This window comes from Sorex araneus, chromosome 1 (assembly GCF_027595985.1).
Source record: "Sorex araneus isolate mSorAra2 chromosome 1, mSorAra2.pri, whole genome shotgun sequence".
NCBI classification, from domain to species: domain Eukaryota; kingdom Metazoa; phylum Chordata; class Mammalia; order Eulipotyphla; family Soricidae; genus Sorex; species Sorex araneus.
In genome coordinates this window covers 397,687,876-397,713,898 of record NC_073302.1, presented here as the reverse complement: position 1 = coordinate 397,713,898, position 26,023 = coordinate 397,687,876, and the positions used below count along the sequence as shown (strand labels likewise).

The 26,023-nt window shown below is 35.1% G+C and overlaps 1 protein-coding gene across 2 annotated transcripts in view; it reads right to left on the bottom strand.

The window, feature by feature from the left end:
• CACNA2D1 (calcium voltage-gated channel auxiliary subunit alpha2delta 1) overlaps positions 1–26,023 on the bottom strand; it is a 459,233-nt gene that overhangs the window by 160,965 nt on the left and 272,245 nt on the right. For both annotated transcript variants that reach the window (XM_055124139.1, XM_055124138.1), the window contains exons 5-6: positions 18,216–18,257; positions 5,801–5,930 (exon numbers count right to left, since the gene is read on the bottom strand). In XM_055124139.1, coding sequence (XP_054980114.1) covers positions 5,801–5,930; positions 18,216–18,257 — 172 coding nt within the window. The remainder of the gene's footprint in view (positions 1–5,800; positions 5,931–18,215; positions 18,258–26,023) is intronic.

Below are 26,023 nucleotides of genomic sequence, written 5' to 3'. Positions count from 1 at the left end.
AATATAGTTACACAACTGTCTTTAAGTGAACGAAGAGGCTGGTTCCTTCAGTTAAGCTTTCAATTAAAGTGCACTTTCCCATTTATTAAATTCAGAAACCTAGAACAATCCTGTAAATCTGATCTCTTCTGATGAACTGCATGAAGAATCCCAGTAATTATTAAATTCTCAAGATCCTGTTGACATTTCTGATTTTACCCCTTTGTCATTTACTCACATAGCCTATAACAGCGGATATGAATTTTAAAGAAGTACAGGCCAGGCAAGGTCAGACAGTTAGTGATGAGTTTTCAGCGAAGAACAAGAAGCCAATATTAAGATAAATGAGACTAAATAAATAATTTTAAGGCAGAACTTCTTTTTAAAAAATCATTCCATATACCAAAGTCTGTCTTATGATTTCTGAAAACATTTAGTTGTTTTCTCTTACTGATCAAAATAGTCAAAGCACTATTTTTTATACTCTAGAACTACTAAAATCATCCTCTGCAGAGGTTTACCAGTAGTTTATTTTACATGGGAATGCATTATTTACAAAGTCAATTCTTTTGTAGCATATGGAAAATGATTTATGCATACTAAATTATTAATATTTTATTGTGTGCACGAGGGGTCCTCACTTGATTTTACTCAGGGCTCATTCCTGGCTCTGCACTCAGGAATCTCTACTGACCTTGCTCAGGTAACACATAGGGTGCTTGGGATGGAACCGAGGTTGACTGTGTGCAAGGCAATGCCCTACCTGGTGTACTATATCTCTACCCTCCACTCTTTTTTAAAAATTAATTAATTTTTTTATTAGTGAATCACCGTGATGTACAGTTACAGACTTATAAACTTCCATGCTTACATTTCAGTCATACAATGGTCAAGTATTCATCCCTCCACCAGTGCCCATTTTCCACCACCAACAGTCCCAGCATCCCTCCCACCATCCCCACCCTGTCCCCTCTCCCCGAACCCCACCTCTGTAGCAGGACATTCCCTTTTGCTCTCTGTCTCCTTTTGGGTGTTGTAGTTTGCAATAAAGGTATTAAGTGGCCATCATGTTCGCTCTATAGTCTGCTTTCAGGGTGTGTCTCCCATCCCGAGCGGATCCTCCTTGCAACATTTACTTGGTGATCCCTTCTCTAACTGAACTGCCTTTATCCCCAATATGTCTAAGCTCTGGAGTAATCCTCCCAGTACTTATCTTTAATAATCTTGTCCACCCTCCACTCTTAAAAAAAAAAACTTCAACGTGGCTTTATTTCATGTGTCACATATTTTTGTTTTATACCAAACTTGATGGAGACTTAAATTATAACCATAATTATAATTTTAAAAAAGTGATGAAAATAGTAATGAAGGATTCCATGCAAAGTAAATATCTTACTAATTTTTGAGGACAATTCTGCCTTCCAAATAATAAAACTAAGACAGCAAAAACAAAAATCAATAAGTTCTTCTAGTGATTGAAGCATAAAGCATGAAAATAAAATTTTAATTCTCAGCATGTTATTAATTACTATGGGTCAACATTAAAGAAACAGTGCCCCTTCTTCAGTTATTTAATTAACGTATAATAAATGCATTATCAATAACAAAACAGTGCAGACAAAGATACTTAGTACAATAAATGAAATGTTCCTTATGATTATTATTAGTATTATCATTGCTATTATCAGATCAGTGGAATTACAGTATCTACTGACATTTGATTTTAGCAAAATATATACACAGGTAATTTACTGATGTGATAAATTAGATTTAAATAATTTCAGGCTCTAATAATCAATAAAACTAGTACAAATGAGTTTATCTTTATCTTTTGTGGGACATACCCAAATGGGCTCAGGACTCACAGTTCTGGTCTTACATCTTGTCACTGCCCAACAATCAGTCCTGGCAGAACTTGGAGGACCACACGCAGTGTTAGGGATCAAACCAGGGTCAGGTCGACCACATGCACTGTCTCTCTAGCCCATTTCATTTATATTTATTTCTTAAGTAAGTCTTTGTTTTTATATTCTGTGTTAAACCTACTCCAAAAAACAAATCTTTCCCTTCACTATTTTAAGGCTTGAAATGGTTGAGCAAAGCTGTCTAATTGGGAGGCCACGCTGGAAAGCAGGATATAAAACAGGATAAAGAAGTTCTGCTTGGCTTATTCATGTCTGTGTAAAAAAAATATTCTATAGACTAAGCCACAAGCAGTTTATCATAATGAGTTCAGGAGATATTATTGTTGAAGGGCTTTAATTTCCTATATCAAAAAGGGGTTTTAGAAGAAGAAAATTTTAATCTTTCTCTTTGCCTTCAGGGACATTGGTCTTACATTTTCTGTCCTGTTCAATAAAATGTTTCATTATTTTAAAATAAAAATTAATTGATTTGCTGTTGGTTTGCAATACTATAGAACTTCTGGAGGATAGCGATGCCCCTTTTCATGTGTATTATGCTTCAGCGCCAGCTGCCAAGTGTTACTGCCATCCTCACAGTGTCACATTCACTGCCTTTCCCCATTTCTCCAAACACCAACCATTTTTTTTTCAGAGCAAAGATATTTTTTAATGTTTTTAACAACTCTTTTGCTTTTGTTATTTATATTCACATTTTAAAAAATGTGCGAAGTTCTGATATCCTTTGTTGAGAATCTATGGAAAACTCAAGAACTTCTGAAAAAAAAAATCACTGATTCTAAATTTCAAGGAAATTCCTTTTCTAAGCTAGGAGTAGGGGAGCGTGGATCAGTGCAGGGAGGGGCGGGAAATAATTTACCTTTCTTTTTTTTTTTTTTTGCTTTTTGGGTCACACCTGGCGATGCACAGGGGTCACTCCTGGCTCTGCACTCAGGAATTACCCCTGGCCGTGCTCAGGGGACCATGTGGGATGCTGGGATTTGAACCCGGGTCGGCCGCGTGCAAGGCAAACGCCTTACCCGCTGTGCTATCTCTCCAGCCCCATAATTTACCTTTCTATGTAAACCTTAGAAGAGAATATTAAGAGTCTCATTCAAATTTGATCTATTTGAAGGGAAGAAGTTGGGGTGTAAAAGAACCATGCATTGCATGGCCTCTCAGACTCTCCCACACACTGGGTCGGAAATACTGTTTTATGTATCGTAGACTAGTTCACAAGATAAAGCTATTCTCTTTGCCAAGCTATATTATGACCGTGATCCTGTGTCCCGAAATTTTAAATGGATTGGGGGAAGGCTGTGACCCGGTAACTTTTGCTATCACATCAAACAAGGGTGGGAGTGGGTGAGGGGGAATAGAACTGACACAACTCTAGAAAAAGCCATCTCACTTTCCTTAGGACTGAATCAACCAGCCAGCAGGTTAAAACCACATTACACTTAACCTTTTTATTTCCCTTTGTCTGGGCACAACGATCAATCAATGAATTTGTTCAGAGAATCCCTTTGAGCCACAGATAATGAACAAATAGGCTTCTCCTTAAGTAGTAAATAAGGTTCTACTCACACATATTTGTTTCAGTCATAGTGGGTTTTGATTTAATTTCTTTACGTACAAGTCTTACATACATACTTCTTTACATACAAGTCTTTAAGGCAAATATTCTTTTGTTTAAAAAAACAATGCTCCAGGGATTATGCTACTTAAAAATAAAAATAACTTCAAATATTTTATTGACATTCATAAATATCTCAATTACTAGTAATTCTTAGCGAACTTTACAAATGGTTCAGTGAAATGAGCCAAGTATGTAACCTTACCTGGGGCCAACAAAATGTAATCACAAATATCTAGGATAATTTAAAAAAAAACACAATGGTCTAAGTAAAAACAAATTCTAAATCCCAGTGATTTTGAAAAAAATTGAACTAATAGTGTAAGTTCTATTATAAAGAAAATGCTGATTTCTCATATGACATCAGATAGTATCATACATGCCATTTGCTTCTACTGTAGAAAAAATACGTTTAAATTTTTAAGCCATTTGCTTAAAACAGAATTGCATGAAAACAGAATACCCTCTCTAAAACATTCAAAGGAGAAAGAAAATGAATTAATAAAACATAGGGCAGTAATTATGAAAAAATCATATACAGATATGTAAAAATTCATTTTAATATAAAAAATATGCGACTAATTCCAAATAACAAAAACTGAAAGTTATTATTTAATTTGTTAGGCCACACCCAGCTATTACTCCTGGCTCGACACTCAGGGATCACTCCTGGCGGGCTTGGGGAACTATATGACATGCCAAGGATTGAACCCAGGTCAGCCGTATCCAAGACAAGCATCTTATCCACTATACTATTTTTCTATGCCCCCAAATAAAAGCTGATTTACCATATCTGTCCCAGAATCAACTCTCTGTGGTTGTCATTAAACTTTAACTATTATGAATAATGACAGAAAACATTCACATGAATAAAAATTCCACATACATGCTACTATTATGAGAACATAATGGTCTTCATCTTAACCCCATTTTCCCCAAACAAAAATGTTTATCTAGGAAGTCAAAGGATTTTCCTAAGGAAATACCAGTCATATTTGTATCCAAACTCAGGTTGTTTGGCTCCAGAAACTAATCACCCATGAATGTACTCAGGATGCTCAATATACTTCAGTCTCTCCAGACAAGCATGTAAGAAGCATACTTAGAAAATCTCAAATAGGGGCCGGAGCGATAGCACAGCGGGTAGGGTGTTTGCCTTGCACGCGGCCGACCCGGGTTGGATCCCCGGCATCCCATATGGTCCCCCCAAGCACCACCAGGAGAGCAGTTCCTGAGTGCAAAGCCAGGAGTAACCCCTGAGCATTGCTGGGTGTGACCCAAAAAGCAAAAAAAAAAAAAAAAAAAAGCAAAAAAAAAAAGAAAATCTCAAATAATTATTCCAAGAACATGTGAGAGAAGTAGGGTATGAGGGACAGAGGACTGAGGAAGGACAGTAGGGAGGAAAGGAGCTCTGACTGTATGCTGGGTCAGCTTCTTGGGATCAGCTGATCCTCAATGCCCTTAGTAGAAATGCTCCTTAGAAGTTTCAGGCTCTGCCCTTAGTCAAACATGAGTGAACTTGAGAAACGTCACTGCACACACTTCCTTTCCTGGCTCTCCGGAAATAATCTAGCCCCCTCCCTCACTGTGAAACATTCTCAATAAAATCTTCCTTTCCTTCACTTTCTCTTTAGGCCTCTGATTTCAACTTCTCTCAATATTTCTTTTATGTGGAGACCACAATACATTACAAGGGAGGAGTCTTTTACTACAATCCTTGGGTATGTCAGAGAGAGAAAGAAAAAAACTGTAAGAAAAACCAGTAAGATATGATAAGAACTGCAGAGTAATATGGATATTCCTTTACCAATGCCATTTTTGGGTTTTTATGAACATGTGTATATTTGCACTTATGCTATGCAGTTTTGACTTACCTTTGTTTTGGAAGGACCACAGAAGTAGTAGTAGTGCTTGGGAACTACTATGGGGACTTCACAGTGTTAGGGATTAATCCTGGATCTCTTGTATGAAAAGCATCTACTCTAGCCCTATAAACTCTTTCCCCAGAACAAATGGCTTCAATTCCTAAATGATGTGATTGTGACTTTAACTTACTGATGTCAATTAGGAAGGGAAAATGAGTTCTAAACGGAGTATAAGGACAGCTCCAGAAAGTCAGACTTCCCAACAAGTACACAGCAATGATGTATGAGTAGTAACTGCAAATATTTACCGAAGATCCTTATCTGGCACATAAATAAAACAGGATAAGATTTGCACCTTTTCTACATTTAAGCATGAATTACTTCAAAACATGATATCCCCGTGTTCTTGTTCCACTTACAGCCCTCATAGATGTCAGTGGGAATATGAACTGCAGCATGCTGATAGGATATTTGCCGACCAAAGTTCGCATCTTCGAAGAAAACAGGCTTTATCCTCTGGCTTCCTGATTCACTTTCATTCTTTTCGGACTACACACAAAGAAAAACAAACAAATCATTATAACTTTGGCTACATGAACATTGTCACATTTACACTGATAAAAATAATACAAAAGAATAGTTTAACAGGTAGAAGAGATACCTCACGTATAGCACATGAACTGCATGAGAAAGGACTGGAGTTTAATGCCTAACTGTCACCCACAGCACTTTGGGTGTTGGGGCCCCTTAGACCATGGGGCCTAAGCAGCACCTCTTCACCAGGCCCTTAACATTATTAAGTAGTCAGCCCTATTGGCAGAGGTAAGTATCAGCAGGAGTGGCCCCTGGGTATCCATGCCCTGCTGGGGACATCCACTCCTAGAAGATCTGTAAAAAAATAAAATATATTACTGCTAATTATATTATAACCTAATTTCTCTTTCAATTTTTCTCAATGTTAAAGTCATTTTGGATGACTCAAGGGATTAGAGTTTGAGTCATCCACATTTAGTACTTATTAAATGTACATTTTTTAAAAAAGGTGTCTTTTAATGGCAACCATATTACAATGACACCACTGAATAAATTTCACCATTTATGTAATAAAATTTGTAGCATGCAATTGAAGATAATCCTTGGCTTGACAACTCTGGGTATAAATCCCCACAAAGAGACAGTAATTGAGGATTATTTTAGGTTATGTTTCCCTGACGTTTGCATGTGTTTCTATCATTTTTATTTTAAGAAATACTCCAGGAAAATTGACCTAGTGAAATTCTACAATTAAATATGAATTCAACCAATATTAGGGCTGGGCTAGATGGACACTAAAATACAATAAAAAATGATTCAAGAAAATATCTCAGGAGTTGAAGGGTAAAGATTAATTTTCTATCTATCCAAACCAAGCTTTTGATACTGAAATATCTCACTGCCTTCTTCTGAAAAGAAAATTAAAAATTTCACTAATAAATAGATTAGATTCTAATAGATTAGAATCACTAAGATAAAGGTACACAGGCTAATGTTAATAGGTAGATCATTCAATTTCAGAGGCATTGCATAGTAATCAATTTAATTGGGGAGTGACTGATAATTCTACTAAGGACAGAAGGCTTCACATATTTGATATCCCGTTGCTTATCAATTTGCTCAAGCGGGCACCAGTAATGTCTCCTTTGTGATACTTGTTTGTTACTGTTTTTTGGCATGTTGAAAATGTCACGGGTAGCTTGCCAGGCTCTACCTTGCGGGTGAGATACTCTTGGTAGCTAGCTTGCTGGGCTCTCTGAGAGGGACGGAGGAATTGAACTCAGGTCGGCCGCATGCAAGCCCTACCTCTGTGCTATCTCTCCAGCCCATATTTCATACATTTATATAAATTAAATATAATATTTTCCTGATCTCTTTTGTCCCACAAAACTGAGAAATTTGGGGACAGAGTGATAGTACCATGGGTATTGTGCTCCCCTGAGCACCGCCAGGCCTAATTCCTCAGTGCAAAGCCAGGAGTTAGCCCCCCTGAGCTTCACCAGCTCTGCCTTAAAACTAAAGCAAACAAAACAAAGCCAAAAAGTTCTGAGAAAATTAATTGCTAGTGAATAAGAGTTTATTCATTGAGACCCACTATATATGGATCACAATTAGAATTTCTATCTCAATAGTCAAGCAGTTCAATGAATGGAATTTTTTGTAAAAAAACAATTTCTTCAATGACTGGAGGTAAAAATCTTATATATACATATATATATATATATCCATGTTGTGTATACTTCTAAATTCCCACCTCTAAATACATATCTCTTTCTATTTTTTAACAACTCTAAATACATCTTTTTTTCTTTCTTTTTTTGCAACTATGTCATAGATATAATTGACAAGAGGGTGTACAGCTTTTAAATACAGATACTGCTACTTTAAAAAAATTAAGTCTCCCTGGGATTTCTAGTATCAAATATGCTTTGGATATGCAACAGGCCTTCAGGCTAGTCATTGCAGCACAATATAAAATTTTACCACCGATACATTATAACTAAAGCCTAGTATACCACTGCATTGGTATTCATTCTGTAGAACAAAAAGTCAGGTTCCCCCTGTAACCACTAATTCAGCATTGACTCTCAGCACTTTGTGATGCTCCATTAGTTAAGGCTGATTACCAATTCTGACCCCTACAGAGAAAAATCTGCCTTTTGAATAAACCACTTGCATCAATTAGAAATGGAGATTCATCAACAGAGCTGTGGCTGGCCATGCCCTATTAGGGAATAATGAGTAAAAGGCAAAAGATGCTAAGCCTTCAACCGGCCATAGTTGTTCTGGTCAGATTTAAGGCCATGATGAATATTAAATAATGAAGCCAGTACAATGGAATAGAAATACTGTCTTCTGGCTCAATTGATTTGAGCTTCTATTTTTCTCCTTGAGGATGACATGACTCAGAAAAGTATTAAGTGGAAGACTGGAATTCTAAAGGAAAGATGAGTCACAAGACAATGACTAAATTATATACTAAGAACTTTAATTGCAGGTTTTCTTTTATTTCACAGAAACAAGAAAATATGTTTCAAACCATGACATTAATACAAACATGTTGTTCTTGAAAAATTTTGAACTCACTAATATTTTTGATAAATAATTTTTAATAATTAATTTAGAAGATTTTTCTTTCCTTAACGAAATTAAACTATAATCTGAGGCACTTTATAATGCCTCAAATTTGCCCAGAAGAAAATTAAGCATTATCTCTTCAGAGACAATTTATTCAATATTACATATGATTCTTAAATTAACATGAAGTCAATTTATAATGTTAGTGGCCAAAAGCAAACTGAGTAAATAATTTTAGATACTTCAGGGTTTGATGCATTGGTAAGATTCCTTGTATGCTTCTACTAATAATTATCACATAGAAGAGAAGGACAAGAAAGTCTGAAATAGACCTGGAGGTGGATAGAAAACAGTAAGCAGCTGAAACTACAGTAACACACAAAAGAAGGTAGGGAGTTTAAAAATAATTCTGGTGATATTAGAGCAAATAATAACATATTCATACAAACATTTTCTAAATGTGACATAATGAGCTAAAGCATGCATATGAAACTCACAAAACTGACCTAAATTAAGTTCTTTAAAAATGATACTAATAACTGCAATAAATTGCTAAGTAAAAGGAAAAATGGGGAAGGGGTGCTAACATGTACCTCACATCTGTCAGACCCTGGGTTAATCCCTGGCACTATAGGAAAAGAAAAGCAAGAAATTGTCTCTCTGAAGTGCAGTGTATTGAGATTACAAATGAGGATTGCAATGGTAACAGTAAAAAACATTGTAATATAAACTCTGGGCACTTACTGAAAGTAAAACTTAGACTTACACAATGAAAGGGTAGGAGAGAAAATACTGGGGCTAAAACATTTGCTTTGATGCAGTCAACCCCGATTCAATCCCAGACACCACATATTTTTCCCTGAGCACCACTAGGAATGATTCCTGAGCCAAGAAAAAGTCCTAAGTACTGCTGTATATGAACCAAAGCCAAGGCCCTCCAAAAATGCACAATGGATACATCAACCTGACACCTGATCCAAGCCTGGGCACATTGTGAGGAGCACAGGCTTAAGTGTGATGACAAAAAGAGATGGGGAAAATATTTATTTCACCTGTCATATATTTCTTACTCACCACCATTAGGGATAATACTTAAAGGTATAGCCATATCTACTTCATATGCTCCATATGTAAATATGAATCCAAGATTATTGGGAGGAACTGAGAATGGCATTTCTATTCTATGCTGTTGTGAAATGGTAGGACGTAGATGAAAAGCACAAAATAAACTTTCCAAATGTTTTCAGGATATAATATGCTTATCTAATAAACAAGGTAGAAATCATTTCCCCTTGCTATCAGATGCAGAGATAAGCTAATGTCATACAAATCAGGAACAGTCCTACAAGACTACACTATAAGATTCTAATGTCTTACCATATTTCCAAAAAAAAAAAAATAATTCTTTCAGGAGTCTGAAAATTCAAATGACCTATTCCCCACAGTCAGTTCATCGCAAGGCCTCAGACCTTGCTCTGTTTCGACTTTTTCCTTCTGTTTCTGCCTAGTAATCAGTTCCTCACAATAAGAGGAGCAGAGACAAACAACATTGTGCCCTTCAGGGCAGAGAGCTTCTTCTGTGGGCGACTTCCTCAGGAGGTTTTTTCCTGGTCTTCATACATAGAACTTGTTTGTTCTTTAGCTGAAAAACTTTCTCTTGGAGTTTCCACTAATCTAACTGTGATGAGCTAATGCTTTAACATTTTATTTGTTCATGAGTTCCACTGAAGAACAGCAACTTCAATAACTTGTTCATCTGTGTCTCCAGTACCAAGCATATTACTTAGACTTGTATTTGCTTGTCATATACAATGCTAATTCAGTGAAACATTGAAAGTAAACCGACAAAATGTTAAGTGGACAGTGAGTCAATTAGGAATCTTGGTTTTACAATCTTATTATCATTTTATGAATCCTTACTAAGTCCCGGTGTTGTGTGTATTTGTATATGTGTGTGTATAGGCGCCATGGGTTGATACAGGCGGGGCAAGTGCTCTACTGCTGAAAGCTACATCCTGGCTTGCATTTTTCAAGTAAATAAAGGAAGACAAGGTGCAGTGTAGTCCTAAGAATTCTAACCATGAAATCTATTTACTTTACTGTAGAGCAAACTTCATGCCAAAATATTTTTGTATGAACACATAAATTGTAAGATGCTGGTATAAAGAAGCAGTTACATATAAATGGTGAGATGACAGTATGAAGTATTTTGCAAAAGGAGCCTCTTATTTTCAATACTCTTTGTACTAAGACTTACATTTTAATTTAGGATAAAATATTCATAACAACTCATTTAAATATGCAAACTGCATGTGATTATCAACTAATACATTAGTTTGACTTTTCTCCTCTATTTAACTGGCATTATATATTTTTTCAGATTTTCCCTCAAATATTCTTTTGTCAAAAAAGTTCATTTATTTCACTGATATACCTGTGCAAGCAAACAATGGGTAAAAATCATCACTTTAAACCAATTCAGCTCAAGTAATCAGCTTAATTAAAAAGGTAAAGTTAACTAAAGAGGTAAAGGATCTATACAAATAAAACCCTACAAAATACTACTTTATCAAATAAAAGGGGATACAGAAAATGGAAATATATACCATGCGTATGGACTGGGAGGATTAATAACATCAAAATGGCAATATTCCCCCCAAGAACTGAACAGATTCAATGCAGTCTCTATAAGGATACCCATGACATTTTTCAAAGAAATACATCAAATACTCCTGAAATTCATATGGAAAAACAACCCTCCAACCCACCACTCTACAAATAGTTAAAGCTGTCCATGGTGGAGAAAGAGTTGAGGCATCACACTACTTTCCCCACTTCAAACTGTACTACAAACTGGCAGTGATTAAAATATCATTATACTTGAATAAAGACAAACCCTCAGTTATATGATCAGTTAATCTCTAAGAAAGAAGCAAAAACAACATAAAGTGGAGCCAGGAAAAACTCTTCAACAAGTGGTGCTAAAAAAAAAGAAAAGGTCAGCTACATGTGAAAAACTGAATTCAAACCCCTTTCTAACTCCATGTACAAAAGTCAAATAAAAATGGATGTAAGACCTTGATATCATATCTGAAACCATAAGGTACACAGAGGAAAAAGTAGGCAGAACTCTCTGTGATCTAGAAGTCAAACACTTCTTCAATTATGAAACACTACTAACCAAGCAAGTGGAAGCAAAGACATTCAAATGGAACCTTATTAAATTGAGAGGCTTCTGAATCTCAAAGGAAATGATAACCAGAATACAAAGAGAGCCCACAGAATTGGAGATACACTGGATCCAACACTTATCTGATAAAGGGTTCATATTCAACCTATACAAGGCAATGGTACAAAAGGAAGAAAAAAATAAGGAAGAAGAAGAAGAAGGAAAAGAAGAAGGAGGAAGAAGAAAGGAAGAAGAAAGAAGGATGAGGAAGGAGAAAGGAGGAGGCAGAGGAAGAAGAGGAGGAGAAGAAAAAGGAAGAGGAGAAGGAGGAAGAGAAGGGGGAAGAGGAGGAGGAGGAAGAGGGAGAGGAGGAGGAGGAAGAGGGGAGGAAGAGAGAGAGGGGAAGTAGAAGAAGAAGAAGGAGGAGAAAAAGAAAAAGAAGAAGGAGAGAAAGGGAAAGAAAGAAAGAAAGAAAGAAAGAAAGAAAGAAAGAAAGAAAGAAAGAAAGAAAGAAAGAAAGAAAGAAAGAAAGAAAGAAAGAAAGAAAGAAAGAAAGAAAGAAAGAAAGAAAGAAGAGAAAGAAAGACGAGGAAGAAAGAAAGAAGAGGAAGAGAGGACAGAGAGGACAGAGAGGAAGAGGAGGAGAAGGAGAAGGAGGAGGAGGAGGAGGAGGAGGAGGAGGAGGAGGAGGAGGAGGACATGTAACCCCATCAAAAACTGGAGAATAGAGATGTACAGAAAACTTCCTTGAAAAACAAATGCAAATTGCCAAAAGGTAAAAGAAGAAATGCTCTTGAAGAGGAGATGCTAAAAACCAGGGAGGTGCAACAATGAGGTAAGCATTTCACAGCACAGACACTGGCACACATCAAAAAGAATCAGAAAAACTAGTGCTGGATGTAGGGAAAAAGGAACTTTTATTTACTGATGGTGGAAATGTCGACAGATCCAGCCTTTTTGAGTAACAATTTGGACATTAGTTAAAAAAAAAAGGAATAGAGCTTCCTTTTGACTCATCAACTCCACTTCTTGGAATACATTCCAAGCCCCCGCCACACCCCCTCCCCATGGAGAAAAGACATTTGTACCCCTATATTCCTTGTAGCATTATCCATAATTGCTGAAATCTGGAAACTACCCAAGTGTCCAAGAACAGATGACTAGATAAAGAAACTCTGGTACATATACAAATGGAATATTATTCAATCATAAGATAAGATGTAGTGTGCTGCTACATGGAAGGATCTAGAAAGTATTATGCTAAGTGAAGTTAATCAGAGGGAGAGAGACCATTATAGAATGATCTTCCTCATATGTAGAGAAGGGAACATAAAGGGGGAGAATGAATGCCCCAAGACAATGGAAACAAAGAACATGAGAATAGTTAGTTACTAGGAAACATACCACCTGGGGTGGCTGGCAGATAGGACAGGGAAGGGTTAAGAACTATAATGCAGGGAAGGAAAAATAGGAAGAGGAGGTGGTGCTAAAAGGTCGTAAATTGTTTTGTATGAAACCCTATGGAAAATAGTACAGTAAACCACAATACAAAAACATATATTTTTAAAAAGTGCCTCTTGTAAAGGCAGACTCATGAGTGGAAGGCAAAGAGGAATGGGAGAAAATTGGTAGAGTCAAGAGGGCACGGGTGAAAGAATTGGTAGTGAAACAATGTATGCCTGAAATCCAATCTTGAATAACTGTAATTCCACAGTGACTAAGAAAAGGAAACTATTCAATAAATCTTTATTAGTCTATGCTGTATAGATGTACAACAATGTTACAGTGCAATGGTAAATTTAAAATAATTCCACTGAATTTTTAAATTGCAATGAATATTCATTACATTCTAAATCCATACACTACTTCTGGAAAGAAAGAACTGGGTGCAGAATCTAAAAGATAATTATATATGCCACATCTTAAAACAAATGAGAATTAATGCTTAAACTATTCTCGTAGAAGAACATATGCTGAAGAGCACCAAGCAATGAAATATATCAAAATTAACATAAAATAATTTAAAGAAGCTTTCTCCAAAATGAAGCAAAATTCCTAGAAGAAACTGAATCTGAACTACATTCTGCTTTCTTTTATTTATTTATTTTTTACCCCAGTGAGTCCTAATGTGGCCATATTTCACACAGCGGTTCATGCATTTATTTTAATGTATTCATGGTAAACATGACTGGAAACAGAGGATCAGATCAGTGCAGATTTATTATTTGAAATCTAACCATCTTTTTAATCACAGTGATCTCCCGCAAATCATCGTAAACAGCTATCAATGATGGAGTTGCTAGATATTATGCAAGTAAACCACATCAACATCCTAAGAGGAATGAATAATAGATATGTATAATGAAGAAAATTTTCAAACTGCCTGAGAAATTTCAACTAAATGACTTTATTGTTGACTAGGAGTATGCCCAATGGTGCTCAAGCTCTATTCTGTTGTATTCTCAGGTCACCACACAGAGCTGGGAATTGAACCCAGTGTCTCCTGCACACAGGGCATGATCACTAACCCTTTGAGCGATCTCCTCCAGCCCTAATGTTCTGAATTATAGTAAATTCACACACTGGCCACCTCTTGCTCCTCTGGGTGCTCCCCAAAAAGCAGAAATATTTGTGCCAATCACTTTCCCTGTACTCACGGTCACAGAACATTATATTCCTGACACATTCAAATAACAAATGTGGCATAGAAGATCCACTTTTTCAAAAATATTTTTAAAAACTTAGTTTTGCTTGCCATTATCTGGAAATCATTAAGGCTATAGTATGAGCCACAAAAGAATAATGTGAACAGCAAAAGTTTCACTGCATATAAAGCCCTTATTGTTCAATGTAGGGCAGCACATATAAACTATTATTATAATCAAACCCATGTACTGACATTCAAATATATAAATCACTTATTTTATATGCACAAAGATAATTCTGAATAAACTATTAAACAAACCAATTTTTACTCCATTTCTATGCCATCTTCAATTTTTCATTAACAGGCATTGAAATAAAAACTGACAAACAAAAAGCATTTAAAAAAAACTAAAAAAGAAAGAAACCCAGCCTGTGCTTCGTTCTTTAATAATTAAAACAATTTTATTGCTGTTTGATGTTTATCTCTATGAGCTCATCAGTTTTATTTATTTGTATCAAATCAAATAAAATTATAAAAAATGGGCTTTAAAATGGAGAGTTAGAGAACATTATGTGTGGAACTAATTTTAATGTAGACCGAGTTCTGCTAAGAAAATAAATAGCAACATAAATATGCAAGGGATTCAGCAGACTAGCCAAATGTTCCAGACAGGTCAAATTTTTAAGCGATCAATAAAATAAAATGTTGCAAAATAAATCAACTCAATTTATCAGCATGAGAATTCTAGGTTTGAACCTAACTTGAACTTTTCTAGTCAGAAACATAGATCACAGAATTAGGCTGATAAGAGTTTGCAATGATCGTCTTTCTTTGTGTTTACTTTGGGAAATACAGAACAGACTGCTTCCACAACACATCTTTATGAGAATATCAGTTCCTTCACCACAAAAGAACTTTATTGAGATATCTCCGAAAACCAAAATAATTCAAAAAATTAAAAGATGTGACTGTAAAATCTTGCAGGTAATTATTTTGTGATAATTCTTTAAAATTTTGTGATCAGGAGCCTAAGAGATAGTATGATGTGAGGCACTTTCCTAGCATATGGCTATGGCCAAGCCAGGAATGGCCCCCAGACACTGCTGGTGTGAACACAAAACTATCTAAATAAATGAATTAAAAAAATGTTGATGACCAGTACTGAGAGTACCAAGGGAAGGGCTCTTGCTTTGTATGCAGAGGTTGATCCCAAGCACATATTTAGTCTCCTAAGTATAATCAGAAGTGAACCCTGACTACAGAGCCAGAAGTAAGCCCTAAGCACCATTGGGGCTACCCCAACCCACTAAGTTTTACTATCAATATGTATATACAAAAATATTAAGACAGATTTCTGCATTGTGTTCACAGATTATTTTTTATATTCAGCTCCAACTTTAAATCTGTGTATATGCTGCTTTAGTATTTCACAAAAATTACAATGAAGTAAAATCTCTTAACTTGTCCTATTAATAACACACATATGCCTTATCAGTGTTAAATGTATAATAATAATAATAATAATACCATTTATTTCTAAAATTAAACTCATGAATATTTCTAGATTGTATTTCTGGATAGTAGTCTGGAGTACATTCTAATGCTACTTCTATGTAGTAATGCATCATTATTATAAGTGTCTGACTTATTAGAAAAAAATAGCATTGCACAGAGAAGCATTTAGTAGTGAAATGCAAATTTTATCTGAAAATGTGAAGCAAATAATAGATGAAGCAATTATTTAAGATTCAATATACAATTGTTTTGTATGTATATAAAATGCTTTTCATATAGAAAGTAAAAATAAATCATACACTGAAGCATTATAAAATTTTGTTTTAGTTCCTTTAGAAATTAAATCCATAAACTATTTACTCTCTCTGTACGTAGAATCAGACAGAATTGTAGTTTGATTGAGTGGTTTAATAACTACGATATTATATGTCAGACTCTTAACAAGAACTTATCTTCCCAGACTTGAAAACAAAGATGATACTGTATTATATGCAGTAACTGTAAATTTTCTCATTTTAGTACATATTCTTCATTTGAACAGGTTTAAGCAAAAGGTAAACCACATTTACTTTTTGATATTACTCAGTTCTTAGGATTGTTCTGGAAGTCAATGAACAAGGTGACAACCCACTGCCCCATCCATGTGCCCCAGCTGTCCCCATCGTAATGTGTACTGAAAGGTAATTCAAGTCATCTATAGTCAAATCTAGCTTTGCATTTTTCTTTTAAGTAACTTTCCACCTAACCTTAAAAAAAAAAATAAGCATTTTAATTTTCAGCAGGTTTGAAATGGTCCATCGCTTAATCTGAAAATAGAACACAATATTCAGAAGTAGACTCGTCTTCCAAAAGTTATTTAAATAATAAAGGTATCAAAACACATAAATACATACCTAATTTAACAAGCAATAGCTCAATAATTATATCATTTAATACAGAAAAATGAATCAGTTCTTGACCCTCATGCTGCAAAAACTTTAATAGAAAATATTATCCCTGACACTAATATTGGAGCATAAGCGGGAAATGCATTAAGGGTTGTTTAGATCAGCATTTCTCAACTGGTAGACATCTGGCCCTTGAGAACTCCCAGGATATTATTATATTACATAATGCTCAGGCAAATTAACTCTAACCCCTGGTTCATCCACTGGTTTAGCTTAATGTGATATCAATAAGTATTTCCATACCTACAAGGTGAACACAAATAGCACTGACAGAGCAGCAAAGATATTAAAAAACACAAGTGAGGAAGCATCTTATATACCACGTGTTTGAGTACACTACCAATTGGCAACTCAAATATAGTGAATATAAAAGTTACTGATCACCTTGAAATACCGGATATACCTTTAAGTGAGGTAATGTATTACCATTACAATGAAGTAAGTCTACACATTATGCTTCATTCAATGTTCATTTTGTAAGAATTCTATCCTGTTTGATCATCAGAAATTATAATTTTTAAATTATGTACAGATATTATGAGGGAAGCAAGAGAGAGAGAAAAGGGGTGGAGGTGGCAAAGACTGTGGTACTACTGTAGCAAGCTGGAGAACATATCACACACCAAAGATTTCCAACTTTTTCTTTTCATATTTTTTTATCATACTCTATATGTGCTGGACTGGAGTGATAGCAGAGCGCAGCAGGTAGGGCATTTGCCTTGCACGTGGCTGACCCAGGTTTGATTCCTCTGTTCCCTCTTAGAGAGCCTGGCAAGCTACCCCGAGAGTATCCTGCCCGCATGGTAGAGCCTGGCAAGCTATCCGTGGAGTGTTTGATATGCCAAAAACAGTAACAAAGAGTCTCACAATGGAGACTTTACTGGTGCCGGCTGGAGCAAATCAATGAACAATGGGATGACAGTGCTACAGTGTTACTCTACATGTGCTAGTTGCTGCACCAAGCACCTGTGAGGTCATGTCAGAGGTAGAATTCAGGGCTTTGTGCATACAGAACTGGTGCTCTATGATGAGCCATAAGTCAGTGTTCATTTTTTTTAACATGGAATCAAAGTATACCTGCAATTAAATATGTCCCTGCTACATAGATAGTTTCACATTTGCTGGAGAAATTGCAGTCATGTGTTTTCAAAACACACCTACCTCTGTTAACACGTTATATATGTCAGTGAAGCAGACTGAGGTCTAGATTGGGCGTTTTGGAAATTTATATTCAGGGCATTGTGACTTAGAAAGATGTCAATTATAATTAATAAAGATCATGCAAGCACTAAAGTTTATCATTATCTCATTGCCTAACTAGTATTCTTCTATATTAGCAAATATTTTCTGAAAAAATGAAACTGTTAGGTCAAGTTGTTCTATAAAATAATCATTTCAGTGTAACTAAGTATATTTTGGAAAGTAATGCAAAACTGAGTACTCACATCAAGATCATCCTTTGCATTGTAGTAGACAACTTCATTGCTCTTAAAAAGAGAAGAAAAATGCTTTAATTATTTAATGCTCTAATATTTTGAAATATAATAATATCAAATGTTTTATGCACATCTGAAATTATCCACCTAATTTGTCCATTTCACAAAACAGTACACAAGAATTCATAAAATTTAGCCAATATTTGAAAAAATATTAAAATACTATATCAGCAATTTAGAAAAGTACAACTCACTGAGTGAAAGAAATAAGTTAGAAGCCTCCAAAGCATCTCTCAAGAAAAACATGTAATACACAATAAGATATGCTCAAACATATTCAGACTTAAACACACCTATATCTTAATGCCATTAATAGTATTTTAAGAAAAAAAAACTGAGCAAAGGTTAGTACTTCTGTGAAACCGTGGTATTTTTAAAATGTATATCTGTCCCTCTTGGAGAGCCCAGCAAGCTGCTAAGAGTATCCCGCATTCACGGCAGAGCCTGGCAAGCTACCTGTGGTGTATTCAATATGCCAAAAACAGTGACAAGTCTCACAATGGAGACGTTACGGGTGCCTACTCGAGCAAATCAATATACAACGGGGTGACAGTGCTACAGTGCTACAGTGCATATCAAAAATTGAAATTATTTTTGAAGAAAGATTGCTCTCAAAATGTTACTGGAAAAATTTTCATGAGATTCAGCTAAGTTATAAGGAATAATATATTAAAAATAAGATGATAATAACATATACAATAAAATTAATAAGAAATGTAACAGTAACAGAAAACATTGCTTGATAAGCAAGCACAGTAATATTCTCATATCCTACCAAAGAGTAAATTAGTACTGCCTCATCAAAAATAAGTATATATGAGTGCAAAAGATGTAGTAAATGTGTTAAAGTTCATTCTTTGCATATATGAGGTTCCCCAAGTTCCAGTCCCAGGAGCCACAGAGGATCCTCCTATCAAAGGACCACTGGGAGTGGCTCTCAGACAATTAAAAAAATGTATTTAAAGGGACTGGAGAGAGAGTACAGTGGGTTAGGCTCTTGCCTTCAACATGGTTGACCGAAGTTCAATCCCAGGCACTACTTATGGTCCCCCTAGTACCACAAGAATTGATGCCTGAGCTGAAAGCCAGGAGCAAGCCCTGAACACCACTGGGTGTGCCCGCACCCAAACAACAAAAATATGAAATGTATATGGATATTTTTTGCTAGCCGTCAATGAATGTTGTTGAAACATGTCACAATTATAAACCACAGACAAACTACACAAGCAAAATGGAAAGGGAAAGAATAAATAAAACTTATGTTAAAAAATTTTAATTCTATTCTTTGTGTCATCAGAACTCTGTGCAATGGAGAAACTATTTACTTAAGCCAAATTTCTTTTCCTTTTTTCTCCAAAATAATTGAAAATAGTCCATTATTTATATTATTATTCTTTTATTCCCATCGTCAGAAGTAATGTAAGCACTATTTTAACATGCAAGTTTCTGTTTCTTAAAAATTGAGAAATATTGATAATCAAACATTTTAGTTAAAAAATGCAAAACTTTAAAACAGGAAACTATGTGGGACAAACTAAAAACCATTCCAGTTTTTGTGATAATATAGAGACAAATATTCCGTTACAATATGATTTTAAGATAAACAAGAATATTGTCTGATTTCAGCAGCACTTCACAAAACTTCAGTTCATGTGCATACATTTTATCCTGCACATCAGAGCCTAGCAAGCTACTTGTTCCATACTCCATATGCCAAAAACAATAACAACGACGGTCCTCCTTCCCCTGACCCTAAAGGAACCCTCAATATGCCATTGGGCTACACTAGCACACGACAAGGATGAATGGAGACGTTACTGGTGCCCGCTTGAGCAAGTTGATGAACAACGGGATGACAGTGATACATTGATATACATATATATGTACATATATATACATATCTGTGTGAGTATATATACATATATAGATACAGACATAGATTCAAGAGTAAAATAAATCTTGGCTCCCAAACTTAATTGCCACAGAATTTGCCTTTTTTCGTATGACAAGTATACTATGAAACTGAAGATCTATGAAATATAGGTCTATCTGAAAGCTCAACCAACTAAACTCTATATGGATAATTTTAAGTACTAAATGAAATACCTATGCTTAAATTTATACAATTTAGAAGCAATGTAATTTTAACTTTGTATGATTTTTAAGACTTAAAAACTAGCTCCCTTAATAAAAATTTTAATATGCATAACATCCCAATTTCTGAAATGCACAAGTTTTGAAACAGTTAAAAATACAAATTCAAGACTTCTGCATAAATAAGAGAATCTTCTGAATTTACCTGCGATTCAGATGTAATTATTTTATTAGTCCCATTTGAATTATGTAATTTATATGTAAGAGGTAAATTACCAACTTAGAATGCACATTCTGTCAAAAGTTAAAATTTAGGGGCTGGAGCAATAACACAGCTGGTAGGGCATTTGCCTTACACACAGCCAACCCAGGTTTGATTCCCAGCATCTCATACGATTCCCCGAGCACCACCAGTGGTAATTCCTGAGTATAGAACCAGGAGTAACCCCTGTGCATCGCCAGGTGTGACCCAAAAAGAAAAAAAAAAGTTAAAATTTAAATGCCTATCTTCATTTATATTTTGTTTTTGTTGATTTGCTTTCATTCACTTCATTCAAACATACAGAAAATAAAGTTGCTACATTAAGTTGTAAAAAAAATGGAACTGCACTAAGCTCAAAGTACTTTAATCATTTCATCAGGTAATCATGAAATAATTTTATGTACATAATCCTGGGCCAAGAAGATAAAAAGTAAGTGAAATATACCTACCCTGTTTTTTATGGAAATCATATCTGCGTATTGTAGCACTGTAGCACTGTTGTCATTAGATTAAACAACTTACAGCTTGGATTGAACTTGATCCAAGGTTTTAGATCTAATGCATCAGAGAGCTGAAGTGATAGTACAGGTCTTATGGTACTTTTCATGAATGTAGCTGACCCCAGTTAGAACTCCAATCCACATTTCATCCCCCCAAGCACTATCAGGAGTCACTCCTGAATATTTTCGAGTGTGAGAAGAAGAAGAAAAGAAGAAGATGGAAGAGGAGGTGGAGGAGGAGGAGGAAGAGGAAGAGGAGAAGGAGAAGCAGAAGCAGAAGTAAATGCATGGTCTTACATAAAAATAAATTTACCTAGATTGAGCATATGCTCAGTGATAGAAAAGGATTGTCTGATTTTTAAATGCTTTGATTTAAACCAAGTATCTTGATTATATTAGGATGATCTGTGCTTGAAATTAATATTAAAATCTAAGCTTAATGGAGAATGTTTAGTATTTTTTTACCTTTGTTTGTGTATATAGTTTAAACAAAATCCTATTACCTACCTTTGCTTTTAGAAACTATATATAGTTTCTAAAACTGTTAAGGAAAATGTTTACTGCAAAGTTCATTTTTTTTTTGCATTTTCATAAGGCTTTACAGTCTTTGGAAGACATATAATCCCTAAAAAAGATTTGTTCCTTTAAGTAAACTAAAACAAATACATCAGTCAAAAACTAACATGTAATTAAGATTTCATAATATTTATATTTGAATATTTTATATTTTTACTTTGAAAATTTTTTTAATTATACAATGTTTACTTTTTTATTGAAGGCAGATGTTTCAGGTATTTATCATTAAAATCAACATGTTTATCACTGAACTCCAATTCAGTGGATTTATTGATTTATCTATTCTCCTTCTCTATGTTAACACCTGGCATTATAGTCCAAGTTTTAGTTATGGATATTCCAGGAGTGAACTCAAAGAAACACTGGCAGCTCAGTAATCCCAGGAGGGTCTGGCCACCATGGGGCTAAGGCATCTGGACCCTAGGTGGGATGGGGACTGGCAAAGTCCTGCACTGCCAAAGATCCAGTGTTTCATCCACCCACATGCAGTTCCACTGCTGCCAGTGAAATAGCTCAGCTTCACAACTGATATTGGAGAGCTGCCAGAGACACATCTGTAGCTGATCATGCCAGCTCCAGATACACTGCAGTATGCATCTGTATGTGGCCGTGAAACTTCTCCAAATTTCCAGAACTGATAGCCCAGCAGAAGCAAAATAATTAAATGGGAAAACAGTAAATATGTCCTAAGCTCCACAAGTGAAAACAGTAAAACAGAGGCCCAAATCATACCTAATAGCTCAGTAAATCCATAGACCATGACTTTAGAAACACCCTTATGAGACATATGGTATAACAACCAATATGAAGTAAATTAACCTGTGCTTGCTAATAGAGCAGGCATGATGGGGTGGGTAGGAATGTAGGGATATTGGTGGAGGCTAGGGCATATTCGTGGTAAGACTGGTGTTGGAACAGTGAATACCTAAAACAACTGTGTTGTAAACACTTTGTAAAGCAGGGTATTTAAGTAAATTTTTTTTAAAGTTGAGTTTTGGGGGCTGGAGCGATAGCACAGCAGGTAGGGTGTTTGCCTTGCACAGAGCTGGGTTCAATTCCCAGCATTCCATATGGTCCCCCAATTACCACCAGAGTAATTCCTGAGTGCATGAGCCAGGAGTAACTCCTGTGCATTGCTGGGTATGACCCCAAATGAAAAAAATACATTAAAAAAGTTTAGTTTTGTTTGATTTGGATGTTCTGTTTATATTGCACACAGAAATGATATCATATGGTGCTTGACTTTTTCTATCTGGCTCATATTATAAAATTTAATATTCTCTTGGTTCACCTACTTGTTGCAAGTAAAAAAATCGTATTTCTTTTCATAGTTGAATTGTATTCTTTCTCTGTGCATATACAAGTATATGTGCATATAAGTATACTATATCTCCAGTAAGCATTTATCTGTCAATGGGAAATTAGATTGTTTCCAGTTCTTGGTTACTGTAAAAAATTCTTCATTAAACATGGAGTGCACATATCCTTTAGTATTAAAATTTCTTTGTTTGGGGGTGTTTAGTTAATAATGTCTTCTTATACAAATGTAACTATTTTCTTTATTGAAAATTATTTCTTTTCAATAAAGAAAATCGTTCCATTATTCTAGAATTTTAAATAAATTGAAAAAGCATGGCTTCTGTTCTCTTTAGAATTATTTGACTCCAAAACAATTTTTTAAATAAAAGTTTGAAAGAAGTCAATGTGGTGAAGCCAGAATCTTCCTATCATACTCATTTACAGTTATTTCTTCTGCTCTATGTAACAGTTCTATATAAACATATATATGAAAAGATGTTTGCAGTTATGTTGTGTAGATAAAATAAAATCAGCCTAAAATCACACAAATCAAACCAATGAATTACTAAAGTATACCCAGAAGCAATCTTAACAGAATTGGAATTAAAGACAATTCTCAGAAATTGTTCATGCTGAATCAATCCAACTTCTGGCAGTTTTACAGAACTGAGTTTTAGTTAAAGGGAACTTCTGTGCTAAAATAAAATGAGAGAAAGTTGTATGGAACTAACTGAATGACTTGAAGGGCAATAATTAAGGAAAATGCAAAGAATCGGCTGAACACTTTACCTTTCCCTCCAACTTCTGCCTCCATCTAACCTTAATTTTTTTTTTTTACAGGGAGATTTTGGGATCTTATTGTCAACAGAGGAAGCCTCATCTTTGTGTATACCCTGGATCACAAAGATCAAGTTTTCCCCCTTTCCAAATATGTGTGTCAGAGGCCGAGGTGATGGGTCAGTTATTCATTTCTGCTACAATAAAGCACAATTTATCATTATCCTTGGGTGGTAAAAAAGCATAAACTAAAACTTTTCCAAGTTTCAAAATAAATGAAAATGAATGATTTTAGACAGTTCTGACACACTCCACTAATTGATCATTTCGAGTTTGTGTGCTGCAAGTTTGTGGAGTGTGCACTTCCTTCCCACTAATTTACCTATTTGTCACATAAGAGATCCCTCTGTCTCTCCTCCAAAAATTATTGCAGCACAATTTAATGTTAAAACCATAGAATATAGTTACATTATTAAAATGGGTGTAGAATATAGAATTGGTTCATCTGGTTTCTTCATTATCTTTCTGGTAGCATATTTTTATGAGCATCATTACATAACATCATCTTAGAAGACATTTCACAATGAAACACAGGTTTTCAGTGGACTTTGTGTGTTACGTGGGATATAAGAGAAAAAGTCAGCAACTGCCTCAAACTAGATCTGGAGATTAGTCAAACCTTTAGAGAGAGATTTTTCATAATTTAAGTACCATCAGGTGACAAGGATAAATTGTTTCATTTCTGATTCTTAACCAAGTAGTTTAGTTATTTATTATCTCCTTGAAACAAATTTACCCAAATGGCCCATGCTAATATAATACCACTGCTTGCTGAAACTTAAAACATCTCCTAGCAGGTTGAGAGATAAATTACTTTCGTTTCCCAATGTCTACTGGGAGTCAAAATTAAATCTGGGCCAAATAGACCTTTCCATCTTAAAAATGTATATTCGGCATGACAGTGCCTGGCAAGTGACTTGCCTTCAAAAGTCAGTCTCTGATAAATAGTTAATGTTAAAAATCTGAAATATAGTAAAACATGTTTTATATGGAAGTTAGATGCTGCTGGGGAGAGGAATTAAATATTGTGATTGAACATTAAGATCTTATAATCAGTGTCCAATGTATCTGACGCATTTAAATTACAGACAGAAGCTTCCTGTACAATTTACTAATTCTCCTTTCTTGGCTATACTTGGGACACTGCAGTTGATCCAGGATGACAAATTTTGGGCAATTGTTGTGGTGTCAGTTAAAGTTGTTTAAAAAATTATCATTTTTATTGCCATTTAAGCTGCTCTTCAATTCCAAATATGAAATAAACTAGATAAACACTATGGATACTCTTCATTATAGAGGAGTTATGTAAATGAATTCTGTCAGTCAAGTTCTACGCTTTACTTAAAATCATTTATGATTCAAATTTTCTGTTTAAAATATTTTTGTAGCAATTTCCCCTGTCAACCACATACATCATTGCTATTGATAGTGCTCTAGTCAATCATTGAATATAAAATGGGACAAACTGCTGCAGTGTATACTACATAAATTAAAAAATTTAGGAATAGGTTATGAGGCTGAGAAAATCTGAATGTAAGCAAATGTTTTCAAGGACCTAATTAGGTAAAGGAATAAACTAGAGAGAGAGAGGTTCTATGGAATGGAGAGAGAGTGCAGGGGTTTAGGCACAGGCCTTGCACGTGGCAGATAGTGTTTTAATCCCTGGCACCACATAAGGTCTCCCGGAACCACCAGGAGTTATCCCTGAAGAGAGCCAGGCGTAAGCTCTGAGTATAGTCCATGGGCTACACTATAGGTAGCTATTGTCTATGGTAGCCTAACTACCACACAAAATATAGATATCCTTGAAAAGTAGTATTTTACTGTCATTGTATTCATTTAAGGTGTTGAATGCACCAAGTATTGATTATGAAAATAGAAAAAATAATGAAAGCAGAAGTTCAATGTCACCAGACTATATGATTTGAAAGTATTTGATAAGCCATCATTAAAGTATCATGAGAAATAAGCCAATCTTAGATTGCCATAATGCTTAATAAATAATGTATAACATGTAAATATTAACTATTAGTTTATATACTGAAAAAGAAAAATCAAAATGTCCACATTTTATTTAAAACTCACATATAGTTCAATTAATATAACTTTATTTTCTTAGATCAGAGGATATGCTATAAGACTATTTAATTCTTTTAACATGAATTCTCCAAAAATTCCTTAGAGAGAAG